Source organism: Musca vetustissima, unplaced genomic scaffold (genome assembly GCF_032173495.1).
Source record: "Musca vetustissima isolate MV318-11 ecotype Yass unplaced genomic scaffold, APGP_CSIRO_Mvet_v1 utg34845, whole genome shotgun sequence".
Lineage (NCBI taxonomy): Eukaryota > Metazoa > Arthropoda > Insecta > Diptera > Muscidae > Musca > Musca vetustissima.
The window spans coordinates 163,945-181,019 of NW_026875816.1; the positions used below are offsets into that span (position 1 = coordinate 163,945).

At 32.6% G+C, this 17,075-nt stretch overlaps 1 protein-coding gene across 1 annotated transcript in view; it reads left to right on the forward strand.

The window, feature by feature from the left end:
- The window catches only part of LOC133338323 (intermembrane lipid transfer protein Vps13D-like), a gene marked incomplete at its 3' end in the record, with an annotated part of 175,942 nt that extends 158,873 nt beyond the window's left edge, over positions 1–17,069 (forward strand). Inside the window, exon 8 of the mRNA XM_061546499.1 lies at positions 16,602–17,069. Within this exon, the coding sequence (XP_061402483.1) occupies positions 16,602–17,069 (468 nt within the window). The remainder of the gene's footprint in view (positions 1–16,601) is intronic.
- Between the last annotated feature and the right edge of the window lie 6 nt (positions 17,070–17,075).

A 17,075-nucleotide genomic window follows, 5' to 3' on the forward strand; every position in this document is an offset into this window, starting at 1 on the left:
GGAATCGTCCTTGACCTTAGGAGTTATATTGTTACTACGTAGAATAGAATTCAAATTTGATCATTTTTCACGCAAAAGTCTGCTATGAAAACAGTCACGCTTATTATGGTCAGACCAATTTTTCTTTGTCAAATTTCTTTTCGTTGTGACCCGTCACACCCCCATTTATAAATTATCGTTAATAAATTTCTTTCAATTTCGTCAATGGTTGATAACACTTATTCCAGGTAGATTGAAATGTAAACGTTTAATAGTATAATAGTATGGTCTCTTTGGCATTGTAAATTAACTTCTGCGGAGGTAGCTGTTACTTACAACGCCGTCTTTGGCTCATGTTTTGCTTTCAACAAAAGCTCGTAACAAGGGTAATGCTTTGGGTTAGTTGCCCTTATTATTTCATATTGCCGTCTTGTTAGATCTGTTTCTACAAACATTTTGAGTGCTTGGAACGGGGTCAAAGGAGAAATTGTTTCATAAGCTTTGCTATATTTACCAGCCTTTCTTTCAGTACTTTTGAGGCATGCGGCTTGAATAATCGGCTTGTATAATCATTTCATCATCATCCTCCTGTTTCTTCTATTGCTTCGTTCACTGAAATCCTAAGAATCGTAGAGTTTCACTTCAACTCGAAATTGAAAATTGCATCGGTTTACATTTTCGCTGATAATCAATTGTGATGATCGCAAAAACTGGTAATTAATATGAATAGTTTGTTTTATTATTTACTTACCTTCATCTTTGGATTTACACTTGTTCGTAGAAATAGTATATTTACACATTTTGGTGCCGCGTTACGCTTTTGTTCAATGTTGTTTACGTATGCATAAGAAGTCAAATATTGCATTATCTACCACGGTATAAATCTTTAAACTAATGCTGTAATTAGCGTTATCGTTATTAAGATGTGTAACAATATAGATTGGGAAATAGATTTTCGTCACATTCTATAATCGCATCACATTCTATAATTGTCATATTCGCAATTATTTCGTCCAAACATGGGGCAAATAATGTTGTTCTATAAATTATTTCGAACTCATTACATTTGACCTAAAACTTCTACTTCATAGAAATAAATTCAACTTAAATCCCATATTCCAACGATTCCACTATCCCTTTTATATTTGTAAGCTTCTCGAAATATTATACATAGAGTAGCAGAACATTGTGGATTTTCTAAAGAATGAGCAAATTTCCAAAATTGTAGAAAATATACTTCAGCTGCATTTAAACTTAATTAAAAAAATTTAATGTATACCGCAGAAATTAATTTTGATTTAATAATGGCCTGCACTCCATTACAATTGCCTGACATGTTAGACGCGCCGTCATATCATTGACATCTCAAAAATTTTGGATTCAAATCCAAACTGATTACTGAGTTTATTATGACGGCCGAAAACTATTTTGCAGTTAACGATTCTAATTCCTCGTAGCAAAGGAAACATTCTTTGACTTTTTTAGATAGGGGAGAGGGGGGCACCTTTGAACGTGGGGCACCTTTGAACAGCGCTCATAAAATCTTGGTTTAATATTTTTCCGACCCGCAACCACATTTTTGTATATGGCAATCTTGTTCTCTATATGCGTAAACCACTTTGGCTTGCTTTTTCAGTTGTCGAAAAATTGTGCATGGGTGACCATGTTTTCTCAGTGTCATTGTAAACTTTTATTCATTTGGTTGTAAGGGCGCAGGAAGAATTCTGTGATAGTTTTCTTTCGTCAAACAAATTTTTTGCATTCCAACAATCATTTCAAACATAACTAATGTAATTTCTTTCATATATATTTATTACAAAAAAAGTTATTTTAAAGTTCCGTAAAATGCCATGGGTGGGGCACCTTTGAACATGCCCATTAAACTCGAGTAAAAAAAGGAGATTTTAACTTTTGGCTTCGATTTCTCAAAATTTCAAATGGGCTAATAAGATTACGAAATTAACTGTATTTTTCACCATACTAATTTGTATTTTTAAGACATTTTATGTTTTAATAATTTTTGATCTAAATTTTTTAAATTTTGAAAATTTTTAATATATTTTTTAATGAATTAATGCTTTTCTGATATGTATGAATAAAATACATACATATTTGAACATAAACACTGTAAAAAACCATGTCGTTCAAAAATGCCAACCCCTGTTCAAAGGTGCCCCCCTGGGGGGGCAGTTTTGAACACTTTGAGTTCGTCCTTTAAAACAGTAATAAAATATATTTATCAAGCTTATAGTATGTCATATGTATATTCATTTTAAAGGTTACATATGTACCTATTAGTTAAAATTTATAAGAAACCAAAAATGATAAAATAAAAAATTTTATAAGGCTTGAAAGCAAAAAGTGTTCAAAGGTGCCCCCTCTCCCCTACCTTGTCCAAAATTTCGACAATAGACTTATGGAAGTATTCTCCAATTAGTTTTATTAACTCGTTCTCTATTCTGACATTAAGTACCAAATAAGAACCCAATGTACCAAATTTCAGCGTATTCGGTTGAAAAACGCGCTCAAGAACCCAAGAAAAATTGGGGGGGGGGGGTTATATGGAAGCTATGCCTAAACGTGGACCCATATATCCCACTATCGAACTTGACCTGCCTGCAGACAAAAGACAAACCTATGCAAAATTTCAGTACCCTGTGTCAATTCCATCAGAAGTTAGCGTGATTGCAACAGACAGACGGACATGGCTAGATCGTCTTAGAATTTTACCCTGATCAAGAATATATATACTTTATAGGGAATATATTTAAGTAATTCCCGAGTTATAAAGGGGTGAACCTCCGCTTCAGCTATGTTAAAAAATTGGCAATATTGCCCATATATCTTCGTCCGATTTAAGGACAATTGTGTACCACGAAATTTGTCATAGCGTAATGAATTAGGTCTAGAATGATATGTGTTGAGTTTCGTGAAAATCGGTTCAGATTTAGATACAGCTCCCATATATATTTTCGTCCGATTTGCACGAAATTTTTGAATACCGTACTGACTTAAGTCTAGAATGATGTGTGTTAATTTTCCTGAAAATTGGTTCAGATTTAGATATATCTGCCACATTTATATTTTCGTCCGATTTTAGGTAAGTGGTGCACCAAACTCCTAATGTTTGTCCGATTGACACGAAATTTCGCACAACGTATCCAATTGAGACTAGAATGAATGTGATTTTTTTAATTTTTTTTGCAATGGTTGCTGATGCAGACGTGGCTTCCATATATATTTCGAACGGGTGTCTAATTGATATTACCGAATAGTGTGCTATAAATCGATTTGCAAAAATTTGTCCCATTGAAATTTAGCATAGGTTGCAGAAAGGCATGTGTATGGATTGATGTTTGTCGATTCATTTATTGATAAAGTTCAAATCAAATTTATTTAATGGAGTTTTAAAAGAAAATTGAGAATTCCCATATGTACACGTTGTCCATAAATTGCACGTACATTTTGAGACAACGTAAGGGTGAAAATCAGAAGACATGCGGGGTAGAGTCCTGATTCTACGAAGCATAACCTAGATTTCCTTAAAATTATACTATTAGTTCCATATTGTCATTATTCCATTATTTGGTGGTTTTATGCATAATCGTTGGTCAATATTTTTGAACTTAAAAACACAACACCTCGAATATATCCGATATCAAAAATGTGTATCACAAAGAAAACTAAAACGACATGTACACTCGAACTTTTTTGCATGTTTAACCTTCTTTATGAGGATTTATTTGACAAATATGTTAACGAATTGAGCCACTGGGTTAACTAAATCCTGTTCAATGTAAATGAAATCTATCTATCTATATAAATAAAAATGAATTGCTGTTCGTTAGTCTCGCTAAAACTCGAGAACGGCTGAACGGATTTTTGTTATCTTAGTCTTGAAATGTTCGTGAAGCTTCAGGGAAGGTTTAAAAGGTGAGAAAAGAATAAATGTCGGGAAATCTCTAAAAAGATGACTTTTATATTTCCCATACAAATGTTTTCTAAATAAAATGTAGATTCATACATTCAATTTGCTTTTGTTGTCAGAATTTTTTTTTTAAGTTTGATAAATTTTAAATTTTGTCACAAATTAAGTTTCTGAAAGGATTAAGTTTCGATTACCGACACGTGCGCGAGAACTTTCTTTACTTATGTGATCCTTTGAGATAGTGACCCTGTGATAGTTACACTATTGTTCGGCATCTTAACGTCATTAATTAATAACGTTAAGATGCCGAGGAGAAGACGACCTGACTTATATCGTCCATAGAATGCAAGTACATTTTGGGACTAATGCAAGGATGGAAAATCAGAAGAGATTCTGAATCGAGATCGTGTCCATTCAGGGTATTCTGATTCTAAGATCCATGCCCTTGATTAATTTGTTTGAAAATAATAATAATAATAGGAACATGTTGTTCCTTAAAGTTCCTGAAATTTTGCTATGCCACGGGAAATATCAAATCAGGCGGTTATATGCCTAATCGTTGTTCAATATCTTTGAACTTATAAACACCTCGCATATATCCGACACTAAAAATGTTTATCACAGTGCAATATACGAGATATCTTCTTTGCAAAAATCTATCATTAAGCTCAGCTGGAAAGAGAACAACAAACAAAAAACCAGCAATTTTATAAAAATTAGCGATGACGAAGCGACTTGAAGGTTATACGAAAACCTCCGTCCGATGTTACCCATTCGTATTGAACATGCTAACTATCGATAACACTCAAGTTGGAAAACGGGAGTAAGAAATTCAACATACCGAAAATTGAACTGAAAATAATTATGGCGTTTTTTAACGTTAAGCTGTAGTGCAAAATTTCTGGAATGATGTTTTTTATTCACAGGAATTCGTTATGCCTAATTATATAGATGCTATATCAAAACTCGGACCTAAGTAGATACTTAGTCGCAAAAATGTGTCTCCCCCCAATATCCCGGAATGAACTATTTTAACTACAACAATGGGAATGGAGACATTTTAATTATTGGTAGGAAGATTCTACACAACATGAGAAATTAGGGGGGGATACCATTATATGGGTGCAACCCACATACTTTGACCAATATTGATAATTCTTTGTGAGGAGATTTTGGACTCACCAAATAAAACAACTAATTAAGGTTGAAAAACGTGCCAAAATCCCCAAAGCATTCCATAATGTGGAGTTCCATTATATGGATTTCGGAAGCTTGGGTAAATTTTGTTAGGAACATTTTCTACTCAATGATCATCCAAAATGTAAAATTACAGCCAAATACCGAATATTATAGGGTTATCTGGATACTTGGGCCAATATTGATAATTTTATGTAGTGATAAGTATCCCCTATATTAAACTAAAAGTAATTCTGTTGAAACCCGCGCTTAAGATCTTCAAAAAACCGAATGTTTAGGGCTACCATTATGTGGGCGGTACACCGAAACATGGGCCAATATTGATAATATTTGGTACGGACACTTTCTGCGCAATTTCAATGTATGTGCAAATTTCAGAGCACTATCTTAAAGATAATTTAATATTGGGCTATCGTTATGTGAATGAATTTATACATCAACAATATTGCTATGCAAGACAACGTTTGCCGGGCCGGCAATGTTGAATGTTGAAATGTTCGTGGAGCTCCAGGGAAGGTTTAAAAGGTGAGAAAAAGTCAAAAACCGCGAAAATTTTGCAAAAAGTATTTTGCAACATATTTGCATTTTCACGAATTTAGTATCGAGCTATTTGAATTGCACCACGTCGTAGTTGTTATTTTGAGATATTTTTGGCGAAACAAACAAATAATTGTGAAGTATATCATATCACACTCAGGTTGGAAAACGGGAATAAGAACTTCAACATACCAAAAATTGAACGGGAAATAATTATGACTTATTTCTAAAACGTTATTCTATAGTCCATAATTTCTGGGATGCTGTTTTTAATTCACAGGAATCCGGTCAATGTCTTTATAGAACCGAAACCTGTATTTATATGCTATATCAAAACTTGGTCCTAAAAAGATAATTTTTCACCCCCAATATCCCGAAATGACATATTTTATTATATTTAGACATACAATGGGAATTGCTGGTATGAGTTAGAATTCATGCTACCAAATAAAACAACCAATTACAGCTGATTAGGTTGAAAAACGTGTCCAAATCCCCAAAGGATCGTATGTGGAGTGCCATTATATGGAGGCATTTCGGAAGATTTGTTAGGAACATTTTCTACTCGATGATCATCCAAAATATAAAATTACAGCCAAATACAGATATAATATTGATAATTTTAAGTAGAGAGTAAAGAGAGCCAGGCGGAGTAATTTCTATGGAAGAAGCAACTTTTGGCTCCTAGAAAATTTTTATTTATCCGATATTTTCAGTTATCCGGTGTAAATATTGAGAAATAAACCTAAAAAATGCAATGGTGCAGTTATCAGTTATCCTATATTTTCAGTATAGAAGGCTAAATGGTGAGGGCGAATGTGACTCTTAAAAGAAAAACAGAATAGATTCCACTATTGACTCAATTGAGTTTCTAAATAATTTGAATAATTGGTATGATACGAACATATACATTGTTTTAAACAATGTATCGAACATAAACATTGCAGTCCTCCTTGCATCACTACAATGCAATGCAACATGAATTAGGCTGAATTGGCTTATTCTAAGTTAGTATTTGCATTGTGAATTCAAAACAGCGATACAGTACAATAGTTCAGTTCCTTTGCGCATTTTTGAAATCATTATACGGAACCAACGTCTTAGCTAATTTGATTATTATGTAATTCATCGGTTGGGCAATTCAAGTAAATATTATGAATGTTAATTGGTAAATCTTTTGAAAAGACATCGAGGGAAATCGACTATTATTTTTGATATGGTGAACGTGGAGGGGCGAGTACGATGGATCACCCGATAAGAGTGGGACATCATATTTCACAATATTTTATAATATAAATGCGTTGAAAATTTAAGCAAGCCCCAGTACGAAATAAAAAATCTGTCCTAGGGCAAACGCGAAAGAACGGTACATAATAGCCAAAATAAAGCCAAATACGGGGCATAAATGACATCTATGAAACTGCTTTGGTTGAAAAGCAGGTGAAGGCTAAATCTTTGACGATTCGTCACTCTCAATTCGTAAATATCATATCAAAGGCTTCAAGTATGTTATATATTTTCCGAGGAAAAACAGCCATGACTATACTTGACGATTATATGAATATATATATATATATATATGAATAGATGTTATCATAATTTTGGAGACTGGTAGCTTTTGGGTGGAGTGAAGTATTTGAAAGCAAGGAAGACTGATCTAGCAACGAAAATCTTCAAAGTCGGAGTAGTGTTTTGTGGCGAAAAACACTATTTCGATTGCAAATACAATTATGGTTACTATGACTACGACATTTGCAAATACAATTATGGCTAACGTGTTCTAAATTTAGGACATGCGCGGAATGACTCATTTTGACAAGAACCCAGGTAAATTTTGATAAACAAAATGATTCTACTTTTCAAAATCGGAATTTAAGGGGAATTCCGCATGTCTCGTATCCGTGACTTCATCATAGTTTGAAATTGCAGAAATGCAACCGTTGATACCACGCTGTAGAGTTTTCAAATTGTCAGATTGTAAAACGGAGGAGCTTGAGTTGATTATGCACTATAATCCGTTTATTAACAAACGTATCCTTCGACGACTTCCAAGCCATAGCGAAACTTCTATGGGTGAGTTGGAACTTTGACACGATTTCTCTAGCCTCACCAAGAAGTGTTGATTTCATTACCAAAACATTGGTGAGCAATATGAGGCCGATTAGCCGTGCTACCAATTTGCTAAAGATTTGAAGCGGTACTAGTTGAAGATTTGGAGCGGAACAAACATTTTCAAAAATCTCTATTTTTAGAATTTCAGGTCGACTATAACCGAATGTGGAGTTCACACAGTCGAATTTGCAAACGGTTTGATGATAGATGACAAAAACAACATATTTTTGAAATTGGCAAACATTTTTCGAAAATTATTGTTACCAGCAGTAGGGTGAACGAAAATCCAAATTGCACTACAATTTTACAACCCAAAAATTTTTGGTGCAAGAGAAATAGCTATTTTTTCCGAAATATTTACAAAAATGTCAATAAAATAAAATATTTTTATAAGCCGAAATTAAACTCCTTGTACATTAGAACTTTTTTACCGGGTTAACCTACTTTATGAGGATTTATTTGACATATATGCAAAGGCAATGGCACTTGAAACCCACTGGGTTAACGAAATCTGGTTAAATGTAAACGTACTATTAGGGTAAATTCCAAAAATACATATGAAATTTAAATTGTCAATTCAGAAAAACAGCAACTACAGAACATTGTATGGAAAGCAATCATATGCCACTTACTGTGAAAAAAGTAAAGATGCTACCGACCGAAAATAAACATATAAATAATATATCAAGAACATAGATATTTAATTTTAAGAGGGACGCAGATAACGCAACATGTTGTTGCCGACATCTTATACAAAAAGAGAGATTCATACTTTCCCCACTAAAATAGTTGTTTTTATGAATCAACAAACTGGGATTTTAACTCAATACAATATCTACATCCGTTACGATAGTGAAGTCTTAAATTAATCTCTATGCGATTCTCGTCACCTTTTGATCGTTTTTAAATTTTTTTATGTTCTCTATCGATGTGTGACTAAGCCACTCATTTCACGGTCTTCGTGTCAATGTAAGACTAGAAAATGAGGACTACGTCTCTTATGTATCATTTTTCTAAATTGTATCTGCATCTAAATTAATCTCTATGCGATTCTCGTCACCTTCTTTTTCATGTTTAATAACATTAATATCAACATTTTGTAAAATTTGCAATTGAAACTAATTGTAAAATATTGAATATATATAGGTTCACCCCTTTATAATTCGGGTATTACTTAACACTAGATTGCCGAAGGCGGTCATTTTGATCGTTTTTAAATTTTTTTATGTTCTCTATCGATGTGTGACTAAGCCACTCATTTCACGGTCTTCGTGTCAATGTAAGACTAGAAAATGAGGACTACGTCTCTTATGTATCATTTTTCTAAATTGTATCTGCATCTAACTTTAAATGATCACTCTAAATTAATTTTGTTGAAAATCGCAATGATAATGTGCGTAATTTTCAACGTATTTGTTGTTGTAAGGTTTTTAGCCAGAATGTGCTTAAAATTGCCCACATTTGAGTTGCGATTCTAAAAAACAATTCGTTGTGATTTTACACAATAATTTGCTGTGATTTTACACACTTTTGCTTGTAAATGCAATAGAAATTAAACAAATTTGTGCGTAATTTATGAGTTTATCCAATGAAAATGCTTTTTTTTTGGAAGGAGAGTGAAAAGTATTTTATTTTTTTAAACAATTAACATATTTCATTGCGAATGTAAATCAAAGAGAAAAAAATAATTATTAGTTTAGTAATTAGAAAAAATATTATTATTATAAGAATAAAATTAATTAGAATATTAAGTTAATTCATTTCATCAAGTTTTTTATCAGAGTTATTATACGTTTCATATTATTTATATTCTTTTTTTTTGCCTCTAACTTGCAAAGGATAAAATTTAAAAAGATATCGCATGAAAAATTCGCATGTTTGGGAGATATATTTTGGATATTCAATATTTAGTATATAATAATAACACAGTATCTGCAAGATTAAAGTAATTATGTCACAGTTTGGTTCTATGCTTGTCATTTCCCCTTCTCACCAAATGTATGCAATACATTCTCCGCTACTACCTTCCTCCGCAGGTGATGTATCTGCAATTGTTAAAATTAGATATTTTCACTGTCTTTTACACATAAACTCATCTATTGTGGTGCCGAACTAAAACGAATAAAATAAAAGGAAGGTCATTAGTTACATGTTATAGTTTACAAATGCATAGTTTAAAATATTAACTTATATTTTTTTAAAAAGCATTGTGTTTTTCTCATGAAAATAGTCACATATATATTGTACAATACCGTCAACATCTTCTTCATTCTCAATACTGAAAATCCGAATAAACTTTCTGTGAGATGCTTTAAAATTAGATGTGAATATTGGTATTTCCAAATCCATAATTTGTTCTACATTTTCGGCAATGTCTGTAGTTTTCGTATTTACTTCAACGTTTTGGATAGTGTCCACTGTTCTCGACATGTCTCATCGTTATCATACGATTGTGACGAGTCTGTCTGCTTCCGTGCTGAGTTTTTTTTTTTTTTGGTCAACAAACGCGTGCTTTCTAAAGAAATGTGATTGAAATGTAGACTGAGACACAACGTTTTTTCGGCATGGACACAGGGGACAATTTATCTTTTTACGGTGTGACAAATGTTTTAAGGCGTGTAAGTATATACACTTGCAATTGGAACCAACATATTTACATGTACTAACTAAACAAGGATATCTCCCTTCTAATTTCATACTTTTAATATTCTTTTCAATGTTATGAACACGTTTAAAATGCGATTTATAAGAATTGTGATTTTGGAATTCTCTATTGCATTTTGAGAACAAACACATTTTAACTAAATTGCAGTTTTTGCTCTATTTTATGCTTAAACCCACTCTTATTTTTTATTTTTCTTCAGATTACACGATTATTTGGTGATTATTATACACCTCTTAAAAAATCACAACGATTAACACTGTAATTTTTGGAAAAAAAAATTAGAGTGATGTTGACATTTTGAAGATCGATTTTGAGGGTTTTTTAATTTTACTTCTAGTTTCAGTGCGAAATCACGAATTTCTTAAAATCGAGTATATGATTATTGTAGTGACGAATCTGAGTTATTTTATATATTTTGATATGTAGTATGTACAGCTTATGAGTAATACTCATCCAAAGGTGAAAATTTTGTGCGATCATATTTCTAAAAAACCTATTTTTCCGTCCATTTTTTTAGATCTGGCAATTGAATGATATGGGTTCCCGCGATCAGTAAGGTTTTTTACGTTTTGGATGAAACAAAATCTTCTTCGTGAAAATTCATCTGCTAGAATGGCGAGAACTGGCCTTCCAAAAACACAAAATTTAGCATATGGCGGATTTAATTAAATTTTGAAAATATCGCGGATTTAATTACATTTTATGTGGATCATTTCCGTTTCAAAAAATGACCTGAAACGGATTCTGAACTTTTGCAAAAACAGAACTTTAAAAACTTCCGCCGAAAGAGAGAAGTACCCAATTTATCTCAAAAATAGAGTGAGCTGGGTCATCCATGGTTTTTAATGGACGGCATTGAAATAGGTCTATATCCATGTAGTTCTTTAGGGTGCACGTTAATGGCATATGGAGTTTTCGAAAATTATTCGCGTTTTATGAGCTTTTTGATACTTCAATGCAACGTGTGGTACATCATAGCCGTCAAATGGATTTTCGCAAAATATACATGGATTGGAAGATAAACTTCCGTACTTCCTGGAAACCGCCTGCGCATCAAATGATTTTAAAAATTACGCGATTTAAACGCACTTTAAAATGTATATTTCATTATATATTTTTATTATAAGATTTATTCCTATTTATAGAACCCCAAGATTTTTCGGAAGGGTCTTGATATAATCCGCACGGTGTATACCAGGGACGTACGCAGGGGGAATGCATTTTTTTCACAGTAAATCTATGTTTGCAACAGGGAATTTTTTCATTTTGTACTACCATACTAATTTTTGTACTAATTTTTAGGTGTATGTATGTCATGAATATATATATATATATAATAATGACATAATCCCTATATTTTTATTGCAAATGTGCAACCTTTTCGCGATTATTATAATCATATATCACCGTTTTTAGTCAATATAATAAATGGTGTAATTTTAAGATTTCTTATCCTCAAAATTAAAATCTCGATAACGGTAACCTCCATATGAGAAATTGTAACGATTTTATCAACAGAATTGGTTGTAATTTAGCAGAAAGTGTCCATACCAAATATTATCAATATTGGCATGTGTTTCGGAGTACCGCCTATATAATGGTAGCCCTAAACATTCAGTATTTTGAAGATCTTGGGCACGGTTTTCAACAGCATTGATTTAATTTAATATAAGGGATAGTTCTTGAGCAGAAAATCTCTCTACATAAAATTATCAATATTATATCAGTATTTGGCTGTAATTTTATATTTTGGATGATCATCGAGTAGAAAATGTTCCTAACAAAGCTTCCGAAATGCCTCCATATAATGGCACTCCACATTATACGATCCTTTGGGGATTTGGACACGTTTTTCAACCTAATCAGCTGTAATTGGTTGTTTTATTTGGTAGCATGAATCCTACTAAAATTGTCAATATCAGTTCTGTATTTTAGGGGGTTTAGCCACGTCTTAGAACAAAATTAGCTGTAATTTTATATTTTAGATGATCAGTGAGTACAAAATCTACTTACTTAAATTATCAATATTGAGTCAAGTTTCCGGGTAGCACCCATATAATGGTATCCCCTCATTTTATCATGTGGCGTCAAATTTTCATACCAACAATTAATTAATCCCCATTCCCATTGTATGTCTAAATATAATAAAATATGTCATTTCGGGATATTGGGGGTGAAAAATTATCTATTTAGGACCAAGTTTTGATATAGCATATAAATACAGGTTTCGGTTCTATAAAGACATTGACCGGATTCCTGTGAATTAAAAACAGCATCCCAGAAATTATGGACTATAGAATAATGTTTTAGAAATAAGTCATAATTATTTCCCGTTCAATTTTCGGTATGTTGAAGTTCTTATTCCCGTTTTCCAACCTGAGTGTGATATGATATACTTCTCAATTATTTGTTGTATTTTCCTTAAAATGTTTTTATACAAACGTTGTCTTGCATAGCAATATTTTTGATGTATAATTCACATAACGATAGCCCAATATAAAATTATCTTTAAGATAGTGCTCTGAAATTTGCACATACATTGAAATTGCGCAGAAAGTGTCCGTACCAAATATTATCAATATTGGCCCATGTTTCGGTGTACCGCCCATATAATAGTAGCCCTAAACATTCGGTTTTTTGAAGATCTTAAGCGCGGTTTCAACAGAATTACTTTTAGTTTAATATAGGGGATACTTATCACTACATAAAATTATCAATATTGGCACAAGTATCCAGATAACCCTATAATATTCGGTATTTGGCTGTAATTTTACATTTTGGATGATCATTGAGTAGAAAATGTTCCTAACAAAATTTACCCAAGCTTCCGAAATCAATATAATGGAACTCCACATTATGGAATGCTTTGGGGATTTTGGCACGTTTTTCAACCTTAATTAGTTGTTTTATTTGGTGAGTCCAAAATCTTAAAATGTCTCCATTCCCATTGTTGTAGTTAAAATAGTTCATTCCGGGATATTGGGGGGAGACACATTTTTGCGACTAAGTATCTACTTAGGTCCGAGTTTTGATATAGCATCTATATAATTAGGCATAACGAATTCCTGTGAATAAAAAACATCATTCCAGAAATTTTGCACTACAGCTTAACGTTAAAAAACGCCATAATTATTTTCAGTTCAATTTTCGGTATGTTGAATTTCTTACTCCCGTTTTCCAACTTGAGTGTTATCGATAGTTAGCATGTTCAATACGAATGGGTAACATCGGACGGAGGTTTTCGTATAACCTTCAAGTCGCTTCGTCATCGCTAATTTTTATAAAATTGCTGGTTTTTTGTTTGTTGTTCTCTTTCCAGCTGAGCTTAATGATAGATTTTAGCAAAGAAGATATCTCGTATATTGCACTGTGATAAACATTTTTAGTGTCGGATATATGCGAGGTGTTTATAAGTTCAAAGATATTGAACAACGATTAGGCATATAACCGCCTGATTTGATATTTCCCGTGGCATAGCAAAATTTCAGGAACTTTAAGGAACAACATGTTCCTATTATTATTATTATTTTCAAACAAATTAATCAAGGGCATGGATCTTAGAATCAGAATACCCTGAATGGACACGATCTCGATTCAGAATCTCTTCTGATTTTCCATCCTTGCATTAGTCCCAAAATGTACTTGCATTCTATGGACGATATAAGTCAGGTCGTCTTCTCCTCGGCATCTTAACGTTATTAATTAATGACGTTAAGATGCCGAACAATAGTGTAACTATCACAGGGTCACTATCTCAAAGGATCACATAAGTAAAGAAAGTTCTCGCGCACGTATCGGTAATCGAAACTTAATCCTTTCAGTCCGACTTTATTACTTTCCTTACTGGTTTTACATACATATTTGACATTCCTAATGAATAATGGAGAATAAAGGTCAGTACACCACATTCAGAAAATTACCCTTAATAAAGAAAATAAAGGTCAGAATGTACCAGAAATTGCTAAAATTAGTAGAAAACAATAAATAATATTATGATACTTGAAATAATTGAAAAAATGTTTATTGGTAAGGAAAACCCGCGAGAAAGCGAAAGTGTGATTTCTGTAATTGAACCAACAATTTAAATAAAGCGGGTATCGGATAATTGGTTCCTCGGTTAATTGAACAAAAAACTGTGCAATTTTTGATGTGCAATTAACCGAAATATTGCCAATTTTTTAACATAGCTGAAGCGGAGGTTCACCCCTTTATAACTCGGGAATTACTTAAGTATATGGAAAAGAGTGAATAGTTTTGGGTTAATTGATCTGTCGTTGCAAACTGTTCATGATGTTGACCTCCAAACTTTATTTTGGTGGGAGCTGTGTCTACTTTAATGTAAAAAAATGTGTAAAAACAGGTTGAACCAGTTTTTTATGTTCTCTATCGATATGTGATTAAGCCACTTATTTCACGGTCATCGTGTCAAAGTAAAACTAGAAGCCAACAAAATGGGGACTACGCCCCTTATGTATCATAAAATTTGAACTGCATCTACCTTTAAATGATGCTGACATTTTGAAGCTCGATTTTAAGTGTTTTTTGAATTTTACTTATAGCTTTAATACGCAAACAGGAATTTCTTAAGATCGATTATATGATTATTGTAGTCGCGAATCTGAGTAATTTAATATATATATTGTGTATGTAGTATGCACAGCTTCGGAGCAATACTCATCCGAAGGTGAGAATTTTGTGCGATCAAATTTCTAAAAAACCTATTTTTTCGGGCCAAATTTTTAGATCTGTCAACTGAATGATACGGGTAGCCGCGATCAGTAAGGTTTTTTACGTTTCGGATGATATAAAATCTTCTTCGTGAAAATCCATCAATTAGAACGGCGGGAACTGGCCTTCCAAAAACACGAAATTTGGAAAAAAATGTTTTTGAAAATATCGCGGATTTAATTGTATTTTCTGTGGATCATTTCCGCTTCAATAAATGACCTCATTTGATCTTTTTTCGAAAAGAGAACTTTAAAAACTTCAGCCGAAAGAGAGATGTACCCAATTTATCTCAAAAATAGATTTTGCTGGCACATCCATGGTTCTTAATCAACCACATTGAAATTCGTATAGATCAATGTATTTTTTGAGGGTTCACGCCGAAATCGGATGCGCGTTAATGGCAAATGGAGTTTTCGGAAATTATTCGCGTTTTACGAGTTTTTGGGTGCTTCAATGCAACATGTATCACATCTTAGGCGTCAAATGAAATTTCGCAAAATATACATGGATTGGAAGATAAACTTCAGTACTTCCTTGAAACCGCATGCGCATCAAATGATTTTGATAATTACGCGATTTAGACGCAATTTAAAATGTATATTTCATAATATTATTTAATTTTAAGATTTATTCCTATTTATAGAACCCCAAGATTTATCGAAAGGGTCTTGACATAATCCGCAAGGCGTATACTTAAACACAAAAATTGATTATTTTTATATATGTAAATTTTTCGGCGAAATTCGGGTAAAATAGCAGAATAACCCCAACATTTTTTTCTGAAATTTCATGTATAAAATTTAAAAAATATATATGATGACATTATTTTTTCGAACCAAAAACAAATATTTTTCCTCAATATCTTGTTTTGTTGTCGCTGTAATTTACAAACCGCTAAACAGACTTCTGTGATTTTGATATCATTTGATTAATTGTGGTCTTTAGATTATGTAGATATTTTTTAATTAATTTTTAGGTGTGTGTATGTCATTAATATAATGAAAATATTGACGTAATCTCCTATATTTTTATTATTTTTCTCATATTTCGCGAAGATGTGCAACTTTTTCGCAATTATTATAATATGTCCATATTCTTATTTTACGGAGCAAGATATATATCAAAGTTTTTGGTCAATATAATAAACGGCATAATTTTAAGACTTTTTCTAATGATCAAAATTAAAACCTCGATAACTTTTGCGCGCATCAACCAAAAAATTTAATCGCGAATTGTTTCGGAGTCAGAGCATTTTACTCTATGCCACAAAAACAAAAAAGCTGATTTTTTGAAAATGGAATATTAAAAAATTGGCAATATTGCCCATATATACAAATTAAACATCATGCTGAAAGACCCAAAAACGACGTGTTTTATATAGAAATTTTTGTGTGCTTATTTTAAATACAACTTATTATTAAATATTATTATTAATATCCATCTTTGTGTTTTCAGAGTACATCAAAAAATATTATTTCCGCACTGCCAGGGAGTAATTTTCCTTTCCACTGGAGCAATTGCGAACAAGAGCCCCTATTATGCGTACGAGCAGCAGATAGAGATTATTGCCAATGGTCCAACGGATTACCAGTAAATGAGGCAAAAAGCGTATATATAAATCTAAGGAATGATATTGGAGAAATGAGTTTTCTTCGTTTGGAAGTAATTCTGCATGGAGGTACATATATTTTACATTTCACAGACGCACACAATCTACCACCACCTATAAGAATAGATAATTATTCTGAAGTCAACATTCATTTTTCCCAGAAGGGAGTCGAACCCTTTTGGCGAACTATAACATACGCAAATTTTATTTATATTGCGTTTAAAGAGACGTTTCGTTATGTAACATCTGATTGTGATGACACAAAAGTTGGTATAGAAGGACAACAGCTAGTACTCGGTGTAAAGGACAAGCGAGTAATA